The 20,284-nt window shown below is 44.3% G+C and overlaps 1 protein-coding gene and 1 long non-coding RNA gene across 4 annotated transcripts in view; one reads left to right on the top strand and one right to left on the bottom strand.

Annotated features, from left to right (window-relative positions):
• Positions 1-735: 735 nt before the first annotated feature.
• Positions 736-19,451, bottom strand: LOC108098987 (3-phosphoinositide-dependent protein kinase 1). Of its 3 annotated transcripts, none has more exons than XM_017202207.2 (6): positions 18,943-19,451; positions 11,897-12,338; positions 11,374-11,772; positions 3,367-4,500; positions 3,024-3,298; positions 736-2,704 (listed from the first exon to the last, which is right to left on the bottom strand). In XM_017202207.2, the coding sequence occupies exons 1-6, from the start codon at positions 19,006-19,008 to the stop codon at positions 2,360-2,362; spliced, it is 2,661 nt and encodes an 886-aa protein (XP_017057696.1). In that variant the 5' UTR covers positions 19,009-19,451; the 3' UTR covers positions 736-2,359. The 3 variants fall into 3 exon arrangements, with proteins under 3 accessions (XP_017057696.1, XP_017057698.1, XP_017057699.1); XM_017202209.2 differs by lacking the exon at positions 18,943-19,451 and adding an exon at positions 16,063-18,842; XM_017202210.2 differs by lacking the exon at positions 18,943-19,451 and adding an exon at positions 15,713-16,006.
• Positions 19,452-19,657: 206 nt separating this feature from the next.
• Positions 19,658-20,284, top strand: part of LOC108099002 — a 259,141-nt gene continuing 258,514 nt past the window's right edge. Inside the window, exon 1 of the long non-coding RNA XR_001771897.2 lies at positions 19,658-19,672. This is a non-coding gene — a long non-coding RNA (uncharacterized LOC108099002). The remainder of the gene's footprint in view (positions 19,673-20,284) is intronic.

The raw sequence follows: 20,284 nt of genomic DNA, 5'->3' as shown, positions 1-20,284 counted from the left end.
CTCATTGGAATTAAATTAAGTCTACAGTGCGCTTCAAACCATTGATTTTAACTGAATAACAAAATGTTGAGTTCCTCAACGATTTCTTCTGAATTAAAAAACTAGATAATATAGAAAAGAAAAAACCGACTTTTGGAAAAAAATCACCAACAATTTAAACAGTGTTTTGAAACGCACTGCAAGCGCCTTCATGAAATTTTAAGTCAATCCCTTCATTGTGTTCGGAGAAATTTTAGTTTTTATCTTAGCCTTGCCCCCTGTACTCTCTCCTCTTTGTTTTAAGGTACTGCAGCAAAAAATGTTTGGGTTTAACAAAGTCTGGATTTTTATAGTGTTCTTTCAGTGGTAAAGATTTACCTTAGTCGTCGAAACCTATTGGCTAGTAATCTTGCTCTTCGCAAGGTTGGGGATATTGGTTGGTAACTTTGGAACGGGGAACGTGGGAAGGGGGAACGGTGGAAGGGGGGACGGTGGAATGGTGGAAGGGGGAACGCTCACCAATTAACCAATCAATCGGATATTGCCAATTCGTATAACCAAACAAACCGAAATAAAAACAAATTTTGTTGTAATTTTGTTGCTTTTCAAATATTTTTGTATTTTTTAATGATACGTTCTTTTTGCTCGTTTTGTTTTTGTTTACCAATTTAATTTACGCATAATATAATATTTTTTATTTGCTTCGCTTCTTGCCGATCTTGTTCTTGAATCTGGTATTCATATATAGGTAAAATATAATTTGTTTAAATATTTATTTTACACGTTCTCTCACTATTAGTGGCTCTCTCTGCTCTATGACATCTCGTAATTTTCGTTTAATTTAATTAATTGTATACTTATGTGTGTGTGGTTTGCATCTTGCGTTAAATTTAATTTACTTAGGGTTAGCAAAAATAATTTACTTAGGAGTTACAAACAAGTTAAATTAGGTTTAGGTTTAGGTTTAGGTTTAGATTTAGATTTATATCGACTGCCGCGGCTGCTAGCCGCTGCCACGCCCCAAGGCGATATGTATGTACAACTTGTATTTTTTGCTTTCTTTCAACTTCGGTTCCTTACACTGTACACTCTACTCCTGCAGCTCCTGCAGCTGCTACTCCTGCTGCTCCTGCTCATCGCGACTGCCTCTTATTCTCTACAGCTTAAAGATACAGATGGGAGGGGATGGGATGGGCGTGGTCTAGAGTAGTGGTAGTAGTGGGCGCAACTTAGACGATTACAAATTTAACTAATACGCGCGAGATTTAGAAACTTTTCCCAGTCTGTCTTAGATCTATTACACTTTACATTGTATTGTATAAGACTTGCTTTACACTCAACACTTTACATTGTATTGTATAAGACTTGCTTTACACTCAACACTCAGTTGGAAACGGGTGATCTGGCGACCAATCTATCAGCCGGGGAATGAGTTTCTAGTGGCGGCTCTTACTAGTAAAAAATAAAGATTAAATCAAATTCGAAATTCGTTCTTTCATTAGGGTTACAATTAGAGTAGTTCAAGTCTTATACATTTCTTCATAGGGCAAATAGGTAAACGAAAAGCATAATGACAATGATAAATAATGATAATTAGCATAGAACATTAGATTATAATTAACTAGAAAGCTGAGCGGCGGAGTTGCGAAAACATCCAACCCATCTCCTTCCCAACGTCATTAGGCTCTTTTGCCGTGCGCAGATTTATATCTAATATAGTTCTTTACATAGTTTAGTTTGTTTACAAAATTTACATGAAAAGATACGCGATCTTTTTGCCACTGTAACACAGAAACACAAAACCCACTTATCCAGACTTACGTACACGTACATACATAATATATATATTACAGTTTTCACACATTTTTCTAATAATTCACAATTGAAATACGGCTTGGCTTCTTGCTTGCTTCGTGAAATTAGTTTAGGTATAAGCCTAGAATGCCACCAGAACGCCTTCGTTCCCATCTTATATCTTGATCTGCACTTGAATGTGATCCTAGTTCGGTAATTCGTTTAAATTGTGACTAACTACGCTCTAAATACGAATATATGTGTATTCATGTTGTTGTATATAAATATTTAATTTAAGTTTCTAACTGAATTTACTTTACTTTACTTTAGGTTAGTTATGTTTGTTTAGATTAGTGTAGTATTCTCGGCCCTAAGCACAATATAAAACGAAGAAACAGAAATTGGGTTCTAATTAGCACTAGTTTCTCTCTATCACCTACGCTATGCCTACTCCTCCTGCTTACTGCTTACTGCTAATCCCTCCCACTCGGCGTCCTCCACCCGCCTTTCTTCTTTGCACTAAATTTCAACTAAATTAGAATTTAATTTCACATTGCTACAACTAGAACTAGGGTGACGATCACGTTCACTTGGACGCCGTCTTCTTGCTCGGCGACGTTCCTGCTCTGCTGCTGCTGCTGCCCGACGTCCGTGTGTCGGACGACGCCGTCGATGACTGGGAGGCGTTCACCGGCGAGCTGCGTCGCGCCGTCGGCGAACTGCTCGAGGAGGCGGCGGAGGAATTCGAGGTGACAGCCAGGCTATTGCTGCTGCCGCTCGAGCAGGACGCTGCTGATGCGGAGGCGGAGGCGGAGGTGGATGTGGAAGGGCAGGAGGCGTCGCCGTAGGACAGCTTGCGCATGTTCTCGATGGCCTCCGACCAGTGGATGGCGTAGCCCTCGGGATCGTCCAGGTAGTAGGTGCGATTTGGCTGCAATGGAACGAAGGAGAGGGGAAATTAGTTCTCTTGCTCTTGCTAAGGTCTCTCAGCCCCATTCCCATAGTCGCGTTCCCGCGGACAAGTTCAAGTTTTTATCTGCGTTGCGTGTGCAGTTTTCAATGCCGCACTAATTTGTTTTCATCGCCACCACGTGCCGGGGCCATAAACCGGCGCTCGAATGGTTTTTTAGTGGGCGTGCGACTGGAGACGGAGCTGTTGGCTCTGATGTCACCGGTTCGACAAACTTCCTTCCGTGAAGCCCCCTCACACACAACCCCAAGTCATTCAGCGGGGAATTTAAATCACTTACCGTATGGACAAAGAAGATCTTGAAATTCTTGTACTCGGCGCGCAGCTCGGGACTCCACGGGATCTCGCCCTTCTTGATCATCTGCACGGGATCGATGTAGATGAGCCGCGGTCCAGTGGTCAGCAGGAGCATTCGCTTGCGGGCGAACAGACCCTTGCGCTTGTTCACGAAGCCCTTCTTGAGGATCACCTCGCCCTCGGCGAACACGTGCCACTTGTCGGTCTTCTGCTGCTCCAGGCGCTGCAGCTTCTCGGCGTCGCTCAGGTCAAAGGAATCTGGAGGCAGAGGAAGGAGAGATCCGGTTAGTTCACCATAGCCACTGCGATCTGTGGGACACACTTACTTTTAGCTGTCGGCCGCTTGGCGGGCATGGCCACACTGCTGCCCACTCCGAGCTCCGCGCTGAGCAGCCGCGAGATCTGGCGCTCGTCGAGACCCGGCTCCAAGTCGCCGGGCACGCTGTAGCTGGAGCGGCAGTCCTCGTCCTGGCTCACGCCCGGCAGGTAGGGGTAGATGGGGGGCGGGGTCTGCTGGCGCAGCGTCTGCCAGTCGATGCCGGCGAAGAAGGGGTGCGCGCGGATGCTCTCGTAGTAGCCGAACTCGTCCTGCGCTCCCAGGCGGTCGCGCGGGTCGACCTTGAGCAGCTTGCGCACCAGGTCCTCGGCGTCCTTGTCGAAGCCCGGCGGGAAGTCGACGGCGCAGTCGAGGATCTCCTTGAAGATGACATAGTCGTTGCTGCCGCGGAACGGCGGCAGCCCAGAGATCATCTGGTAGACGATGCAGCCGAGCGCCCACAGGTCGGCCGCTGGTGTGATTGGTCCGTTCTGGAGCACCTCCGGCGAGACATACTGGGCGGTGCCGACGAAGCTGCTCTTCCTGCAGCGGTTGTACCGCTTCTGGCGGTGCCGCGGCGAGTCCATCTCGTCCTGCTGCTGCTGCTGCTGGGGCTGGTGCTCCTCGTCACAGTCGCCGTCGTCCAGCTCCTCCGAGTCGCGGTCGTAGTACTCGTCGTCCTCTATGTCCAGCCGATCGCTGTCCTCGTCGTCGTCGTCCGAGTGGCTGCGCCGCTGCTCCGAGCAGTGCTCCGTGGCCATGGCCCGCTCGTGGGGCGTCATCACCTTGGCGGAGCCGAAGTCGGCGATCAGCGTGTGCATATCGTCGTCGAGCAGGATGTTCTCGGGCTTGAGGTCGCGGTGCACCACGTTGCGGCGGTGCATCTGCTCGCAGGCCAGCAGCAGCTCGGCGGCGTAGTGGCGCGTGCAGGCGACGTCGAAGCTGCCCACGCGGTTGATGTACGGCAGCATGTCGCCCTTGCGCGCGTACGTCATCACGAAGTAGAGGGAGCGCTGGTCCTGGAACGTGCAGGACAGGTGGACGAAGCCGGCCACGTTGGTCATCAGGTGCATCACCTCGCGCTCCCGCTTGATGTAGTCCTGCTTCCGTTCCCGCAGGATCTGCCGCTTCTCGCACACTTTGACTGCAGAGAGAAGAGGGAGAGGGTGGGGTGGTTAGAGGTCGACTCCACAACTAAACACCTAGGGTTTCTAACAATGATGGTCACTATCGATAAGGACGGGCTCGACTTGAATGGCAAGAAAAATTTACTTGGCAAGAAGCACTGGAAACAAAAAACACTGCGAGAGCATTAAAATTCTAATTAAAAATACAATAAGCACAGAAAAACCGAATGAACGCACACATGGAGCACATTTTTTTTGGCTAAGGCGACAAAATCGTCAGAGTCAATGAAACTTCCTACCACGAACCCATTTTGGGGGTCCAATTGGACTTTGTTTGCTATTTTTTATAGGCTGGTCGCCAAAAGAGAGCTCTCAACTCTCTACAAGCTCTGCTCTCCCGTCGCACGCGTACATTCGTGTGATTTATTGAAATGAATGCAGCGGAGGGTAAGAAAGACAGCGAAAATAAGTAGGAATTTAGCTCAAATTGCTAAATTAACAGCGAGACAAACGAAAGCGAGCGCGCTTAGAAGAACTTGTTTCTGACTTCCGTCCCTTTCCTGCCCACCAGAAAAACCAACCAAAGCCGGAGAGTGCGAAGGAGATGGTGAGCACAAAGCTAAAGAAATTCTAAACTGGTTGTTGAACTGGAACCCGCGGACAGAGGGGTAGGAAAGGGAGAGAGCCCGAGCGAGATGGGCATATAATAAACCTTGTTGAACGGGGTTTTAAATCTGAGCCCGGCTTCCTTGCATCCCTTTCGCACCCTGGCGGGGTTAACGGTGATTATGTGAGGAGTTATGACCGCTTATCAGTAGTTTCCCTTTTGTTTCTGCCCGCCGTTATATTTTGTTTTTCAATCGCAAATCCGCTTTTTGATTGACAATCGCAACGGAAAATCACAAATCTGGTGAAAACAAGGTTAAAAATAATAAATTAGCCCCAACCATATCTGCCCACATTTCATACTATCACAAATCTATAGGCAAAAATAAATTTCAAGATAATTTTGCATTTTTTCTGTTTTTGTGCGGGTTTCTCTATCAAGATCGAAACAAAACGCCCTGCCAACAACTATTCCTGGGAGAAGTGGGGAAACAGAACAAAACAGAGAAAAATCAAATAAAATAAAAAATAAAATCAGAATCTCGTCTAAAAAACATCGGGGGCGATAAGTCGTCGGTCGAGTGGCAACAAAATAAACACAAAGAGGAAAAACAAAATACAGCAATTAAAAGATTAACAAAGCACGGCACCAGCAACAACAAATAATCGAGAAATCAAAAAAGAAAAAAGCGAAAATGTTTTTATGCGTTTTAAATTTCCCATTCGATAGAAAAGCGCAAAAAGTGCGTAAAAATAAGATTGACCTTCAAAATATTGTTGCGCAAAAAATTGTCAGTTTGTGTGAGAGTGGGATCAGCTATAAAGGCGATTATCGCTGCGATCCGATTGCAATAAAGCACGATTTTTTACACTTTCCCTTTCTTCTTTTTCCCTGTTTGTGCATGTTTGGCCTTTTTTCGTTTTAATTGAAAAAGTCACATTATTTATTCACTCGGCTCCACTCTGATGTTTTGGGCACATTTTTTCCTTTTTGGTTAGGTTTAATGGCCTGCTGATAAGCACAGCCTTGAACTTGCTGCCGTTATTCTGTTTTTTTTTCTCTGCCTTGCAGCATGTGCAACAACAGCTACGAAAGTAAACACACATAAATAAACAGCCAGCAACCAGCTGCAAAACGTGGAAAAGAATAAAGAACGGCACAAATTCGCCGTCTAAGCATAAATATTTGCTTAAAGCCCGCTCTCGGGATTACTGTTGCCACCTAGGTCTTTTTCCCGCCAAAAAACAGTACCTTTGGAGCTCATGTCCCATCCTCTTTTCTGTGGTTGTTTTCGTCACTTTGTCACAACACAAAATTTTCCACTGCCTTATTTTCGCCATAACAACGGAAAAAACAAAATGAGAGGCGGCGAAAAGCTTATCAATGGCTAATCAAAGCACAAATAAAGAGCAGAATTAAAAAAGGGGAGCGGAAAAGGCGGAGAATGCATCAAGAGTGCAACTTGTTGCTGCAAGGAATGCAATCCAACGGGTTTTACAGTGGCGAAGCGAAGCAGAGCAAGACTGCCATAAGAACTAAGCAACAACCAACAAGTCATTTTGACCAAGTCGATAAAGCAGTGTCACGTTGGAGCGGGACAGACTTACAGATTCTATAAATAACCCCAAGTAAAGAAGCTGTATCCTCATTGTAGTTGCAAGTTCTTCTTGTTGTTTTTGCTGTTGATGCAGAGGACAACGACCAAAATGAGAAAATAGATAAACTGTACTCTGACATTCCAAGATGGAGGGAGCACCTTTAAGAGAAAGAGGCTTAGACTCCTCTAACGCTTTTTCTCTATGTGCAAGACGCAAGGCCGTCTTGGCCCTGCTGTACAAATGGAAACGAAAAAATAACCGCCTAAGAGAGGTGTTTGGACCAAAGTCGGAAGAGAGTTAGAGATACGATCTACAGAGCTCTCGCAGAGGAAGTACACCTCCCAACCCCCAAAGTCTAAGCAACGGAGGGGAAACTATTTTTAGTAATGGGTACGATCTTCGGACGGGTGGGAAAGTGGTGGAACAGATCGCGATTATTGCCCTCTCGGGGGATATACGACCACCAGGTGAGACTCCCCAAATTTGGAAAGCCAGACGCGACGAAATGCAGCCCCCGCATTCACATAAAGTTGGAAATTGCCCTGGCGGTTTCTTTGGTGTTCAGTTTCGCCGAACTGTTCAGTTCGAAATAAATCTGACACAAAATGTGTGACAGACGATGTTCTCTTCAATTTCAATTTCATTAATTGGTCCCCATCAGCGGGCACAATGACGTAACACGCGAACTGTTAGCCAGAACTCATTTAAATATGGTTCCAAAAAAGTGGGGTACAAAAAAAAGACAAAAAAAAAATGGGAACAGAAATAGAGACTCCAAATAGGCAGCCCTAAATGTGACCAAGGGGACATTCAATAAAAAATCCACCCAGGTAAACGGAAGCAAAAACGAGAATGGGAACGAGAGCAAAGAGCCTGCAAGGGATTTCCCAGCTCAGTGGGCATTGGCACCTAAAAACATTTTTGAACCATTAATTTGAAAACTACTCGCAAATCTAACATTACTTTTTTTTTATGGGGTAAAATGGAGAAGTGAGTTTTTAAACCACTTTGATCGAAATTTTAAAAATACCGCTGGGTTCAAATTAAGCAGAGTTCACTGTAATCCTGCTTTGGAGTTAGCTTTTTATGTGTGTTTGTGCCTCTCTTTATTGTTATTATTGTTGGTTGTTGCTCCTCTCGCTCGGCTAGCAAAAGTTTATTGCCCTCTTGGAGCTGCGGCATTGCTATATGTATGTATGTGTAGCTGGGGGGAGTGGAGGGAATTTGGCGACATATTGACTGCACGCAAAGGATTTTGAATACAACTGTTAAACAGAGACAACAGCGATGCGTGTGTATGCGTGTGCAATAAAAAAAAAAACAAAAAAAAAACGTTACGAGGACTTACTCGCACATCTTATTCTTCCTGCTTTTTGTGCGCGACTTCCTGGCGCTATTTAATTTCGGCCATAATGCGTCGGGGGCCACGGCCCGTCAAATGTCCTTGGCACGTGCAAGACTCGACCCAACCACCTACCAACAACGCCCCGCCCCCACAACAGTTGTTGCAGCCATAAAAAGAGTGAACGGAAGGCAAGGTGCAAAACCAGGAGAATTATAAATAATCCCGAGGGGGAGGAGAGGAGAGGATTGCAGCGACAGGAGTCGTCGTAGGTTGAATGACCCAATTCTCCGGCCCAATATCATGTTACGGAGCCAAGAAAAAAAACCCCCCTAAGGAGCGACTATTTCAGTTGAATACCCTCGGCCTCAGCCAGCTGCGACTGCGCAGCAGCAGCTGCTGTCCAAAAATACATGTAATTAAAAATAACCCGACGGAAAAAGCGTATAGCGCCCGAGGGCCAAGGAGCGGGAGCGGGCACAAAGGTGAATGTGAAGAAAACGCCAGACAGCAACCCCCAAGAAAGAAAGAGTCTGGATGGATGGAGAACTGGATCGGAAACCGAACCGGAGCGACAGACCCGATAAGAAGGCCAAACGAGTTCAAGAGTGCGAGTTCAGTGGCCCAAAAAGGGGGCGGGGTTGCACGAGTTATTGGAAATGTTTAAAATCTAATTAACTAAATTTTCAATAAAAAAAAAGACCCCAGAACCGCTTTTTGAAATGAAAGCATCTTCATTTCCTTACATCCTTTATAAAGCAATATCCCACGCGAATTCCACACGAGTATTCAGCACAGTGGGCAACAAGTTGCAGTTAAATCACTATCAACTTTGTATTCCCGGAAATCAACAACTGCTGCTGCTTTCTATCTTCCTCCCTCGCCCCTCCCCTCCTGAGAAAGTGACGTCTGCGCTCAGGGGATTATCTGCAACGAGCACGTGTTGTCGAGAAAAATCTTCCATTGCTGGAATCCAGGTAAGCGGAAAATAAAGATACCCCCGAAAGCACTGCCACGGCATTTGCTGTTGTTGTTGTGCCAAAGATGATGAAATAGCTGCGCAGGCAATGTGAAAAGCCTAAACCGAATTTCGTATGTTGTGCTTCGTATGGCGTCAAATAGACGCCACTGTCGTCATCGAACGTGGAAAAGAACAACAATTTTGGGCAAAGTGCGTAAGTGGGAGCGAGATGGGGCGAGGTGGGGCGAATGAAAACGAAAACTGCTGTGTTCATCGTGAATGTGCGTGCGTGTACGTATACGTGTACGTGTTTTGTGGGTGTGGGAGGTGAGACTTGCCAGTGTGCGTGTGGGGGCAGGCAGACAGACAATTGTTGCGGGCTATGAAACCCATTCGATGGGAGAGGAAAATACTAAATATGTATATAGATAGATGTAAGCCAAAAACAAGCGCTGACCTTTGAACCAGCGCCCTCGTCTGCCAATTGCAAATTGTTTGTCAATATTTGCTCGAATTAAGTGCAACAACACATCGCATTCAATGTCAAAAGTGCAAACTAAATTTGTTTATTAATTTTACGGTGCTCAAAAGAGGCACGCGTGGGGGAGAAACTTTTCACGACTCGTGTGTGTGTGTGTGTGCGCGCTTCCTATTTTTAAACAACTTGACTTTGTTATTATTGCCTTTCGGTTTAAATGCAATTAAAGCGGCCAGAACAACGATAACAGCTCGGGTTCGGTGGAGCTTAGACTTGGGCAGGGGCAGATCAGAATGGGGAGGGATCGGTTCCTTTCCGCCACAAAGTTTTTTCCATAAAAGTGACATGAGCGCCAAATAAGCAAACTTAATTTGTATTGCTTCCTCTTATCAATACAATCAAAGAAAGCCCCTTTCAGTGGATCCGCCCCTGGCCTCGACTGCATTTTGATAGCCACGCGCCGCTGTCACCCTGCACCACTCCTCTCCCCCCCTCGCCCCCCTTTCCACTCACCCACCCATCGCTCTTTGCAATGCTATGCGGGTTTCTGCTGCGTTTGCATTTATGCGACACGTGCCGGCTTCTTCTTTTTCTGTTCTGGCGACCGTATTGATTTGCCGCTGTTGTGGCAAAATCATTGCCAGCTCGCCTCCGCCTCCCCCTCCCCACGCCCACGCCACTGCAGTGCAAAACACTGGCACTGGAACAACTGAAATCTTTAAGCAAATTGGCTTAGCACAAATAAACAACAAGGTGGAAAAATAAGTCGGCATAAATACAAAACATTAGTGTAGCGAGTGTCGTGCACACGTACGTACAAATAACCTCTAAAAACAATGGGACTAGAAATCTAGTGAACAACAACAGCTAACAGCTGCTTTTTAGCTCGTTTTCAGACTGGTTTATTTGCCGTTAATTGAAATTGCAATATAAAACGGGAAACGGCAGAACAGCTGATCGTGCGCGGGAGCGAGACGCCAGATAGCCTAGTCGCCTGCCTGCTCGCCAACGCCAACTAACGTCAGCTTTGGGCCCCAATCGATAAACAAGCTAAGGTAACAATAAAAAATCAACAGTGAAATGAGACAAAAGCAAAAACGGCGGCGCGACATTTGCGTTATCAGACTCTGATAACAACGTCCAACTGTTCAACTGTTTCCCCGCCCATTATTCTCCGTTTGTGTTGGCATTTTGGCATCGCGCAGGTTTGGCAGCCCGATGAAATTACCAATAACAAAAGGGTCACGTGAGACTCCCCCAGAAGTGGGCTGCTGAGAACATGATAGTCAACGGACTTGTCGCCTGTCCCCGGGCACAACTCGCTGATAAGCTGGGCTCCGCCATGCGGCGCACCCGACTCGAATGTCACAAGCAAGTTTCCCGATTTCTGGATTCCACATAAATGGTTGCTCGGTTGGTTGTGATGTTCCGCACGGAGTTTTCGGCTTAAATATTCACAGATAAAGCCTCGGAGCACCAGCTGACACTCCCACTGCTCGGCCCACCCCACGGGAGCAGCCCCACCGACTGCAGGCACCGAGGCATTCCTCGATAGAGCCCGCCTCCACCCCCGCGCCTCGATCCCACACAACATAATCGCGAACGTAGAGACGGCGGTTGTTGGCAAGCCAAACGCCGAGCGCCGAACGCCAAACAGGTGACAGGCGGGGCAGCAACAATAGCGCGGCGTCTACGTGGCGACCGCATTCTCGCGCTGGCGCCAAGCAGAGGCCACACAAATGCCGTACAAATGCTGTGGGCGGCCGTCTCCCGAGTGCCACACTGAGTGCCACACTGAGCGAAAGTGAATGCCGCCCGACTGCCTGCTGCCTACTGCGTACTATCTGCTAAATGGTTTGGTTCGGTTTGCTTTGGTTCGGTTTGGTTTGGTAGTAAGTACTCACTTGCATACTCGCGGCGCTTGTGAATGTCCACGGCCTGGTAAACCATGCTGAAGCTGCCCTCTCCGATGTAACGACCAAAAATGTAATCGTTGGCCGACATTCTGGGCGCAGGATTCTGTTGTTGTTGCTGCTGCTGCTGCTGCTGTTGTTGTTGCTGCTGCTGCTGCTGTTGCTTTAGCTGATGTTGTTGCTGTTGCTGTTGCTGCTGCTGGTGTTGGTGGTGCTGCTGCTGCTGCTGATGCTGCTGCTGCCACATGCCCAGTATCTGCTGCTTCTGCGTCAGTTCGCACATGCCATTCTGGTACTGCTGCAAACAGCACAACTTACTGCACTGTGGGCCCGTGGCTGCCGAAGAGCTGTTGTTGCTGGCAACCGCTGCCGCCAAAGGCGATGAGTGGCCTGCGAGTGGAGAGAACGAAAGAGAGCTTCAGCAACATGTTGCCAACGCGCGCGCGGATTACTTTCCCGGCACCACTTCCGAGAACCCGACCTGGACACCTCAGCTTCAGCCTCCGCCACTTACCGTTCGTCAGATACATGTTGCTGCTGCCGTAGCGACTGTTGTTGTTGTTCTCACTGGCCGCCGTTGCCGAAACCTCGCAGCGGCCGCACGTGTGTTTCTGCTGCTGCTGCTGCTGCAGCCGCGTCGCCGCTGTGGTCGCCATGGCTTCAACGACCACGGCCAGCTCCTTCAGCTTGTAATCCCTGAAGTTGGACTCGCCCAAGGACACTGGTGTTAGGGTTTTCTCCTTGGCCATAGCCGGCATCGTTGCCGCTGTTGCCGATGTCGCCGTCGTGGCAGCAATGTTGAACGGCTGCTGCTGCTCGAAGCTGTTGCTGCTGTCGCTGCAATCGGCTGTGTTGCTGCTGCTCGAGGCGGCTGCAACTGAGACGACGGCGGTGGCTGCGATGCCGCTGGCGCCGCTGCTTGGCGCTGATTGGAGCTGCTGCTGTGTACCGTTAATCTGTAAAGGACATGAAGAAGGAAGCATGTGATTAGAATGCAGTCGAGAGACCCTTGAATGTGGTTTCCCCGAATGGCACAATCGGATCGAATAAACAAGATGCTGATAGCCCAATTTGTTCATTATAATTGTTAATTTGCTGCCCGAACAATTCCAGTTTATTGGAATTATGCGGTGCTCATGCTTGCATTTCGAATTTGTTTTTTTTTTCTTTCAATATCTGATTTCTGAATATTGATCGCGATCGCGGCGGACTACTTGTCTTTGACAAGTGTTTTGGCGTCAAGTCCAGATTTCAGGTGACCTCGAATTTGCACTGCTGATCCATTTATAACAAAGCACACCCAACTTATAACTCATTTCCATTTTCACTGATTATCGGAGGCTTATATTGAAAGAGGAATTGAACACGCAATAAATTAAGTTCTTGCTGCGCAGCCGCAAAGCCTCCGAAGAAAAAACACAAGATGAAGCCTTAAAGCGGAACTCAAAAACAGGTCTACAAAAGGCAAAAGTAAAAACAAAACAAAATCAAAAACAAAAACAAAAAACAAAATAAAGAACAAGCAAGTAACAACAACAACAACAAGAAATGTCTGCCCAGTGGTCCGCCATTGACGTCAAGTTCATTGCCGTGTTGTTTTTGCTCTCGCTCTACGCTTGACTTTGTGTGTGATTTTGGCGGGTTCAAGGACTTGGAGCATAAAAATATAATAAAGTTCATTGCCACCTGTTTACATTTCTATTAGAAGTTTATGCTGTTGGACTTTGTTTTCGTTCGTTTTCGTTCATCCACTCGCTCGCTGGCTCGCTGCTCGTGTTTCTTTGTTGACCAGTTTTTTTCTTCAGTTTTTTCTATAAGCGAAACAAATTTCCGTGGCGTGATTTCTCAAGGAATTAAAGCCACGAGGGGAAGCCCTCAGCTACTCAGCTACTATAGACCGCAGTCCAAAGTGTGAAGTGCTTAGCACATAAATAAACCAAGTGTGCAACTATACATGTTACTACATATATCACTCGAATCGGCCACAGCCCAGCTCAGATAACAAAAGAAATGGGCTTCAGCCCAGATTATTAATTATGCAACAGCCAGACGACACACCATAAAACCAACCAAACAAACCAAACCAAAAATTTGAATAAAAATCAAAAAACCATAAAAACAAGGTGAGCGAATGCGTCAATGAAAGTTTCAGCTGCTGGCTAATTTTAGAGCAACAAAGAGCCGCCAGAGATTAAGATACAAATGGAACCAGACTTGGACTTGGACTTGGAACTAAACTAAGGCGATCAGCAAACGGAGAAGAAAAGAAGCTTCGATCAGATCCAATTCAATAACGATCGCCTGGATCGAAGGGGAAGGCCCCGAAGGGCCCGTCCCCAAAACAGGTGTATTATCTATCTACCACGCAACAACAAACCCTCAATGAAAGTAGTTGTTGGGGCTCGATGTGCGTCACTCAGATCGGAATGCGGTTGGTTCGGTTTACTTTTCAGACCCGCAGCACTGCCACTGGCATCCCAAATGGAAATGGAAATCAGAGGAACACGGTCTCTTTCTCTATGTTAAGACATGACCTCAGCAATCCGCGGCGATACACCCACGAGTCAATCTAAACAAAATAAGTATAAAATTCTTCGATATTTGAACTCTGCCGCTCAAACGCACGAAAAAACTTTAAAAAAGTTGCCAACCTACTTTTCGAGATATTTGGCGACTGCGAGGCTAATTAAGCCGACGATCTGCGTCAGCGACTGAAACTGGTCAACCAATTGGTGAATGGCACACAGAGCCCAGAAACAACGTTTCGGAGGCCAAATACCAAACAGGAAATACCCAAAACTCCGAATTGTATTGTTGTTCATTACATGGGCTAGAGAACCAGATTTCTACGTCACCACGGCCCCAAAAACTCATTTGCATCGAGATGGATGAACATTATAATAATAGCGATGTCAAGAGGATCCATAAAGATGCCGTGGAAAAATTCGAAAGAATCGAGAAAGTTTCCCCCAGAGTGGGCGTGTTGTTGGGGCCGGAAAAAAGAAAAGCCGAACAACTGAAAACCAGATGACACAGGTCCGAGTCCGAGTCCGATTCCGATTCCGATCCTATATATGCACCATGTGGGGGACGACGGGGATATATGTAACCGATCTATAAACATAGAGCACAACCGCTCGACGTCTCGTTGTCGGCGTCGTCTGCGGCGTCTAGACAAAAATGACATTTAAATTAATCTATTTTATTGCCAGGCCAACGCCGTTGGACGTTCTGCTGCCACCTCAGACCGCTCCGATCCCCAATCCCCCTTCTTCGGCACGCCCCTCCGCCTGCGTTCAATTTATATTTATAAATAAGATTTTCGTCTACAGAATGCAGCCAATTGAAAGCAAAAATGCACAAGAGGGGACGTTTGATTAGAAATAGCCAGAACAAGAAAAAAACGATGGCTTTGGCCAGCCGAAGCTCGTATACCCTGCAGTTGAAAGAATAGTATATATACACTATATACTGGAAAGCCTGTCTATATTGCTGATCAAGAGTATATCTTTTTTAACCAGACGACTTAGACTTCTGATCAAAATTGGAATACCCTCTGCAAGGGTAAAAAGGGGAGGAGCGAACAGGGGGGTTCATCACGTCTATCTCAAGGTATGTGGCCAAAGTTTATTGCGAAAGGAAAACCAAAACCGTACACGCTAAATATACACAAAATGTTTTTAATTTTGGCACAACATTAAAATTGAAAATTGCTTGCCGAGGCCGCACACATACGCAGTAAAGCCATAAAAACAAAAAGGTAAAACCATCATTAGCGTTTTTGCTTGTTTGGTTGTTTGCTTGTTGAATGGCAAACGAGCCCCTTAAAATCTCTACAAAAACCTTGAACAGAGAAATTCGGAGTATAAGCTTTAAAAATAAATGCAAACTAGTTAAATACTATTGTAATAGCCACTTCAGGTTAAGCTAATGCATTAACTAACGCATTTAGACAACATCTTCGGATCTTGAAAATGTCTTAACCACCAAGTTCCTGATGCTACCTGATACTACCAGTGCAGATCTAGGTGGGCGGGGCATTAACGCCTGGCTGGCATCAGCAGACACACAATTTTTATACACAAACAGTAATAAAAAATTGGCGGAAATTTTTGTAGTCTTTTGTTAGTTTTATTTGCTCGTCTTTCTAGGCCTTGTATTTTTAGCCAACGTATTTTTTTTTTACCGATTTTTATTGATGAGGCTAGCGCAGATCAGACGATTTCTGTGTTTTATACTCTAAAAGACATGTTTCGCATAATTAAGGTGGGTTTCCCCCGAGTGGGGTAGGTTTGTTTAATTAAGGAAGCTTAAAACAGCGGCACAGTACCTGCACGATCTCCATTTTAAAAATTCTGAAAACTTTAACCACAAATTTTGAACCTTTTGCTGTTAAATTTAATTTTTTAACTCTTGACGAAAATAGATTCGCCTGCTTTGATTTGATTATGTATCTTTTCTTTGAATAATAGAGTTTATAATTTGCTTTCTTAGCAAATTTAAACAAATTGGGGATTTTTCAAAGAAATATAGTCGAGTGTATTTACACTACAAAACAAGTCGATGTAAAAGGCACATAGCCAAATAGTACAAATGCGCTTATGAATGAAAATGCACGCAGAGAGAGCAAAACAAGAATGCAAATGCAACGGCTCTCGCACCTTACACACACACACTTACTTTTAAGCTATGGAGCATCAACGATTACAAAACTTGGCGCTCCTTTCCTTTCTCTCTCTCTCTACTCCACTTTCCTGGCTGCGAATACTAGGCGGGTGGGAGAGAGCGAGATGACCGCTCTCTGTTTGTGTATGTTGTAATTTCGATTTGGGGTACAAATTCCAATGGGCACACGCAGGAAGAAGAAGAGCCAGCGTACCCACACACTCAATAAAGCGCGCGTATTTTTTCGGCTCTGCGCGTGTCTGTATATATATATATATCTGTCTATATATATATATATGTATGTGTTGGGGTTTTTAATTTTATTTATTTGCTCGCTTTGATTTTTCACACTGTCGTTTTTTTTTTGCTTTGCACAAATTATTAATCTCACGTTGTATATGTTTGTTGAAACAAAACACAAAAACTTGCCAGGAATTCGCCAGAAACAACAACAATAACAATAATCAAGACGATAATTCCGGCGCAGTAGGAAAATTTATAAGAAACGAGACGCTGTATGTGTGTCTGTTTTTTCGATAGGAACTTGCTCACATATATACGTTTTACTATTTAAATTGACTAATGAAAACAATCGGTTATACTTTGAACACAACACGGAGGACACTTATTTTGATTCCGATTCCGAATTTATGTAATTTGTTTGGCCTTTTGTGGAGTATTATTTAATCGCACCACCACACAACACATATGTGTATATGTATATCAATGCCACCGCGGTGTGGGTGTGTGTGTGCGTGAGTGGAACGCCGCGTACACGAAGCGTTCGGTTTGAAATCCAACAAAAAACTATGCCCTGGCGAGACCTGTGATGAGCTCCTCAGGCCGAGAAGCGCCGAGTGGGGCCGAGCGCTACACGAGAGAGCGGGCCAAGAGAGACTGCTCTCTCAGACAAATGGGGCCAAAGCAGCGCAGTCGCGTCTCCGTTGGCGTCGCAATTTTTTTACAAGGCGAACAAGTTGCGCGCTACTTTTGAGAGCGCAATTGTTGCACTGTAATTGTTTGCCAGCGACTTTTATAAATAAACAATTCGAAAACAAGTTCCAAACCGAGTCCACAGCACTCTCTTTGCTCTTTTTGTAAGAGAGAGGCCGACCGCATTCCTAACTGTAAACAAACAAGAAGCAGAGACGGAGAAGAGCGAGAAAGAGAGAGGTAGAGGGAGGGCCAAGAATGCGGCGCTGCTGGAAAAACTCGTTTTTCCCGCTGGAAAATGTGGACAAAAAAGAATTTGAGGAATTTTCGCGCGAGAGACAGAGCATAAGAGATACGGGTGTAAAAATAAACAAAGCGAAGGGGAGGGAAAAAGGAATACACACACACGGAAAACGAGGAAGTGGAAAGGTAGCAAAACAGAGCGGACAAAACAAAATGCGTGAAAAGCGAAGGGGATGGCCAGAGCACGGTGGAGAAGGATGAGAGGGAAAGGCGTAGTAAACAAAGCGAGAGCGACGGCAACTTCAAATGTAAATAATAAATATTATAAAAGATGTATGCGAGCTGTGAATGTGTGTGTGTAACAACAGTAATAATAATAACAACAACAAATCGAGCAACAGCCATGCAAGTGAAAGGCGTCTGCGTTTTTTCCCTCCACTTCTCGAGTTATTTGCAAAAAGGAAACGGCAAAACGAAGAAAAAAAGTGGTCAAGAGGAGGAGAGGAGAGCACGGGGATAACAACTTCACATTTGGCTGATTGCAGGGGAAAATTAAATAAATAAATGATTTATTACTCGAAGCTAATAAAATGAAATTAAAAGTGTACAAAACAATAAATTTATGTCTAGAAACCAGCTAATCAAAGCCGAAAAATCGAAATAAATAGCTAAAGCCAGCATGAAAACATTATTGTTTAAATGTATTTTTTGACTTGTTTGCTTAAATGGCAAACGGAGCTGGAGGCAATGAACTGCTGTTGTTAACTAAACATAGTTGAATCCCTGGTTGAAATTATTTATTTTTATATATTGAATTCGTTGTCAAGGGGAGTGGAGTTTATTAAGGTGCCTGCAAATTAATAATACATATCCACTGCCTATTTATATCGCGATCTGAAAAGGTTTTCATAATGAACTCCATCTAGATGGGTTTTAAGGCGGTTATTCTACAGACAGCCATTGTATTATCTTGTTTTATTGCCCACTTAGTGACGACTTTACGGCTTTGATCTTTCGAATTTTATATCGATGGAAAGTTTTTAAATATAAGCTTTTTAAAAACAATTTATTGTTTATTGTATCATTAATTTTATTTGCTGCAAACATATGTTTTGGCCTACTGCTAATTTAGTGCTTTATATAAAAATGTATTGGGTGTAGTTTTGCAGGATAAATTGACATTTTTAATAAAAAAAAATATTATTTTAAAGTTACCTTATAAAATATTTTTTTTTAACTAGAAAAATCTTTTTAAAGTACAACTTCGATATATTAAAACCGAACCACTATTTTTAAAAATACAAAAATTCTACGTACTATTTCAATAACTTAAAACTTGACAACATTGCATATGTTTTTTACTTTAAACCTTTAAATCGTTGCCGTAACTTAAAAATATATAAACTTTCCAGTATCAGTATTTTAAACATAGAAAATTATTTTTCCGCATTTATGTTTGTTCCTTTTTTATTTAATTATGAGAGAAATAAAAAATCAGAGAAATCATATCGCCGATTAAAAAAAAAATTAATTCGCTTATGCTTTTAAAAATTTTTTCAATTTTGAATTTATATCTTTAGTAAACTCTTTCAAATCAGGAACTTTTTTTTTTTTTTTTTTTTTTTTTGCAATTTTTTAGCATTCTTGATAACACAAATATTTTTGGTTTTCACGTTCGGCTTTTTCTTTTCAATGCTTTTTAATTGCTGGAATATTTACCTTGATAAACTTTATTTTGCGCACAACGAAGTTGTTGAGTTTGTTGGACCAGCTTTTACATTTCATGGTATTTTTCGCGGTCTCGTCCGATTTTGGGGGAAAGAAGAGGCAGAAGACAACGGTAAACGGATTGCTTTTGTCAGTCGCGCTTCTCACTCATAATTTCAGCTGCTTTTCTTTTCACTGGTTTTTCCACTAATTATTTTATTTGCGCTGTCTTGTTTTGCCGCCGTTTCAGTTTGTTATTTTTTCCTCACTTTTGGATATATGTACTTTTGGTTTTACTGCTCGGGCGGCAATTGCAAAATTGTTTTAATTGTAACACACGTCAACACGACACGGGACTTTACTCGCTTTTCCTTTTGGCGCGCTAAAGAAAAACTAAGTCGTTGTTATTCCTGTGACTGCCTGGACTCTTTGCGTTAAGTTGCTTTTACTGCGTGTGCATGCGCGACCACGTCCGAACACGCAAAATTTTCCGAAGCGAATGAAACGAAAACACGAAATGAGACGAAAAGGCCCCACAGAAACGAGAACGGAAAGAAACGAACAAGAGAGAGAAACGAAATGACGAAAACCCGAGCTCCACAGCAACGAACAAGAGAGCCCACCGAGTTGCGGAACGTCGGCAACGGGCCAGGTTCACTCAAACGAGGGAGAGCTGCAGTTTGAGTTTTAGTGGATGCAAATAGAGAGAAGATAAGGAAGGACAATGCAAGTACATACAAGGGTAAGTTCTTTGGTTTCTACATATGTATGAATGCATGTACATACAAACATATACATATATATCCATTGAACTAAACGTTAATACTTTCTTTAAACAATTTTAATCTGAATTAAAATTTGGAAGTTTCCAGAGCTGGTATCCATTTAATTGCAGGTCTCTTAAAAAACAGTTATGTGTTTCGTATTCATTTCAGCGAATTTGCGATTTGCAAGTCACTGTTCCGTTATTGCCGCGAATCGTTAAGCGATTTGCGTTTTCTCTTTACATTTCGATTGCGCCGCCCATCAATTATTTATTTATTTATGAGCAAGTGACGCACTTGTTTTTCTTCTTTTAGTGTGTAGTCGTGCTTGCAGTGGTCGCCTTCAACGGATCTTTTTGGGGAATTTTGTCGAGATCTTTCCAAAACAAAAACAAACATGAGTCAGTGCCACGCCCCCAGATATGAAACTTTAACGGTTTTGTGGTCGCCGTCGTACTTGTGTCTCTGTCTGGCATTCCGACTCCAATTATGTATGTATGTATGTATGTGTATTTGCTGGAATTCGAACTATTTGGAACTGCACCCGCTCCCTTCTCCAGAAGATCCGTTCGATCGTTCGTTGATCCGCG

Source organism: Drosophila ficusphila, unplaced genomic scaffold (genome assembly GCF_018152265.1).
Source record: "Drosophila ficusphila isolate 14025-0441.05 unplaced genomic scaffold, ASM1815226v1 contig_288, whole genome shotgun sequence".
NCBI classification, from domain to species: domain Eukaryota; kingdom Metazoa; phylum Arthropoda; class Insecta; order Diptera; family Drosophilidae; genus Drosophila; species Drosophila ficusphila.
This window is presented reverse-complemented; position numbering and strand designations above follow the sequence as displayed.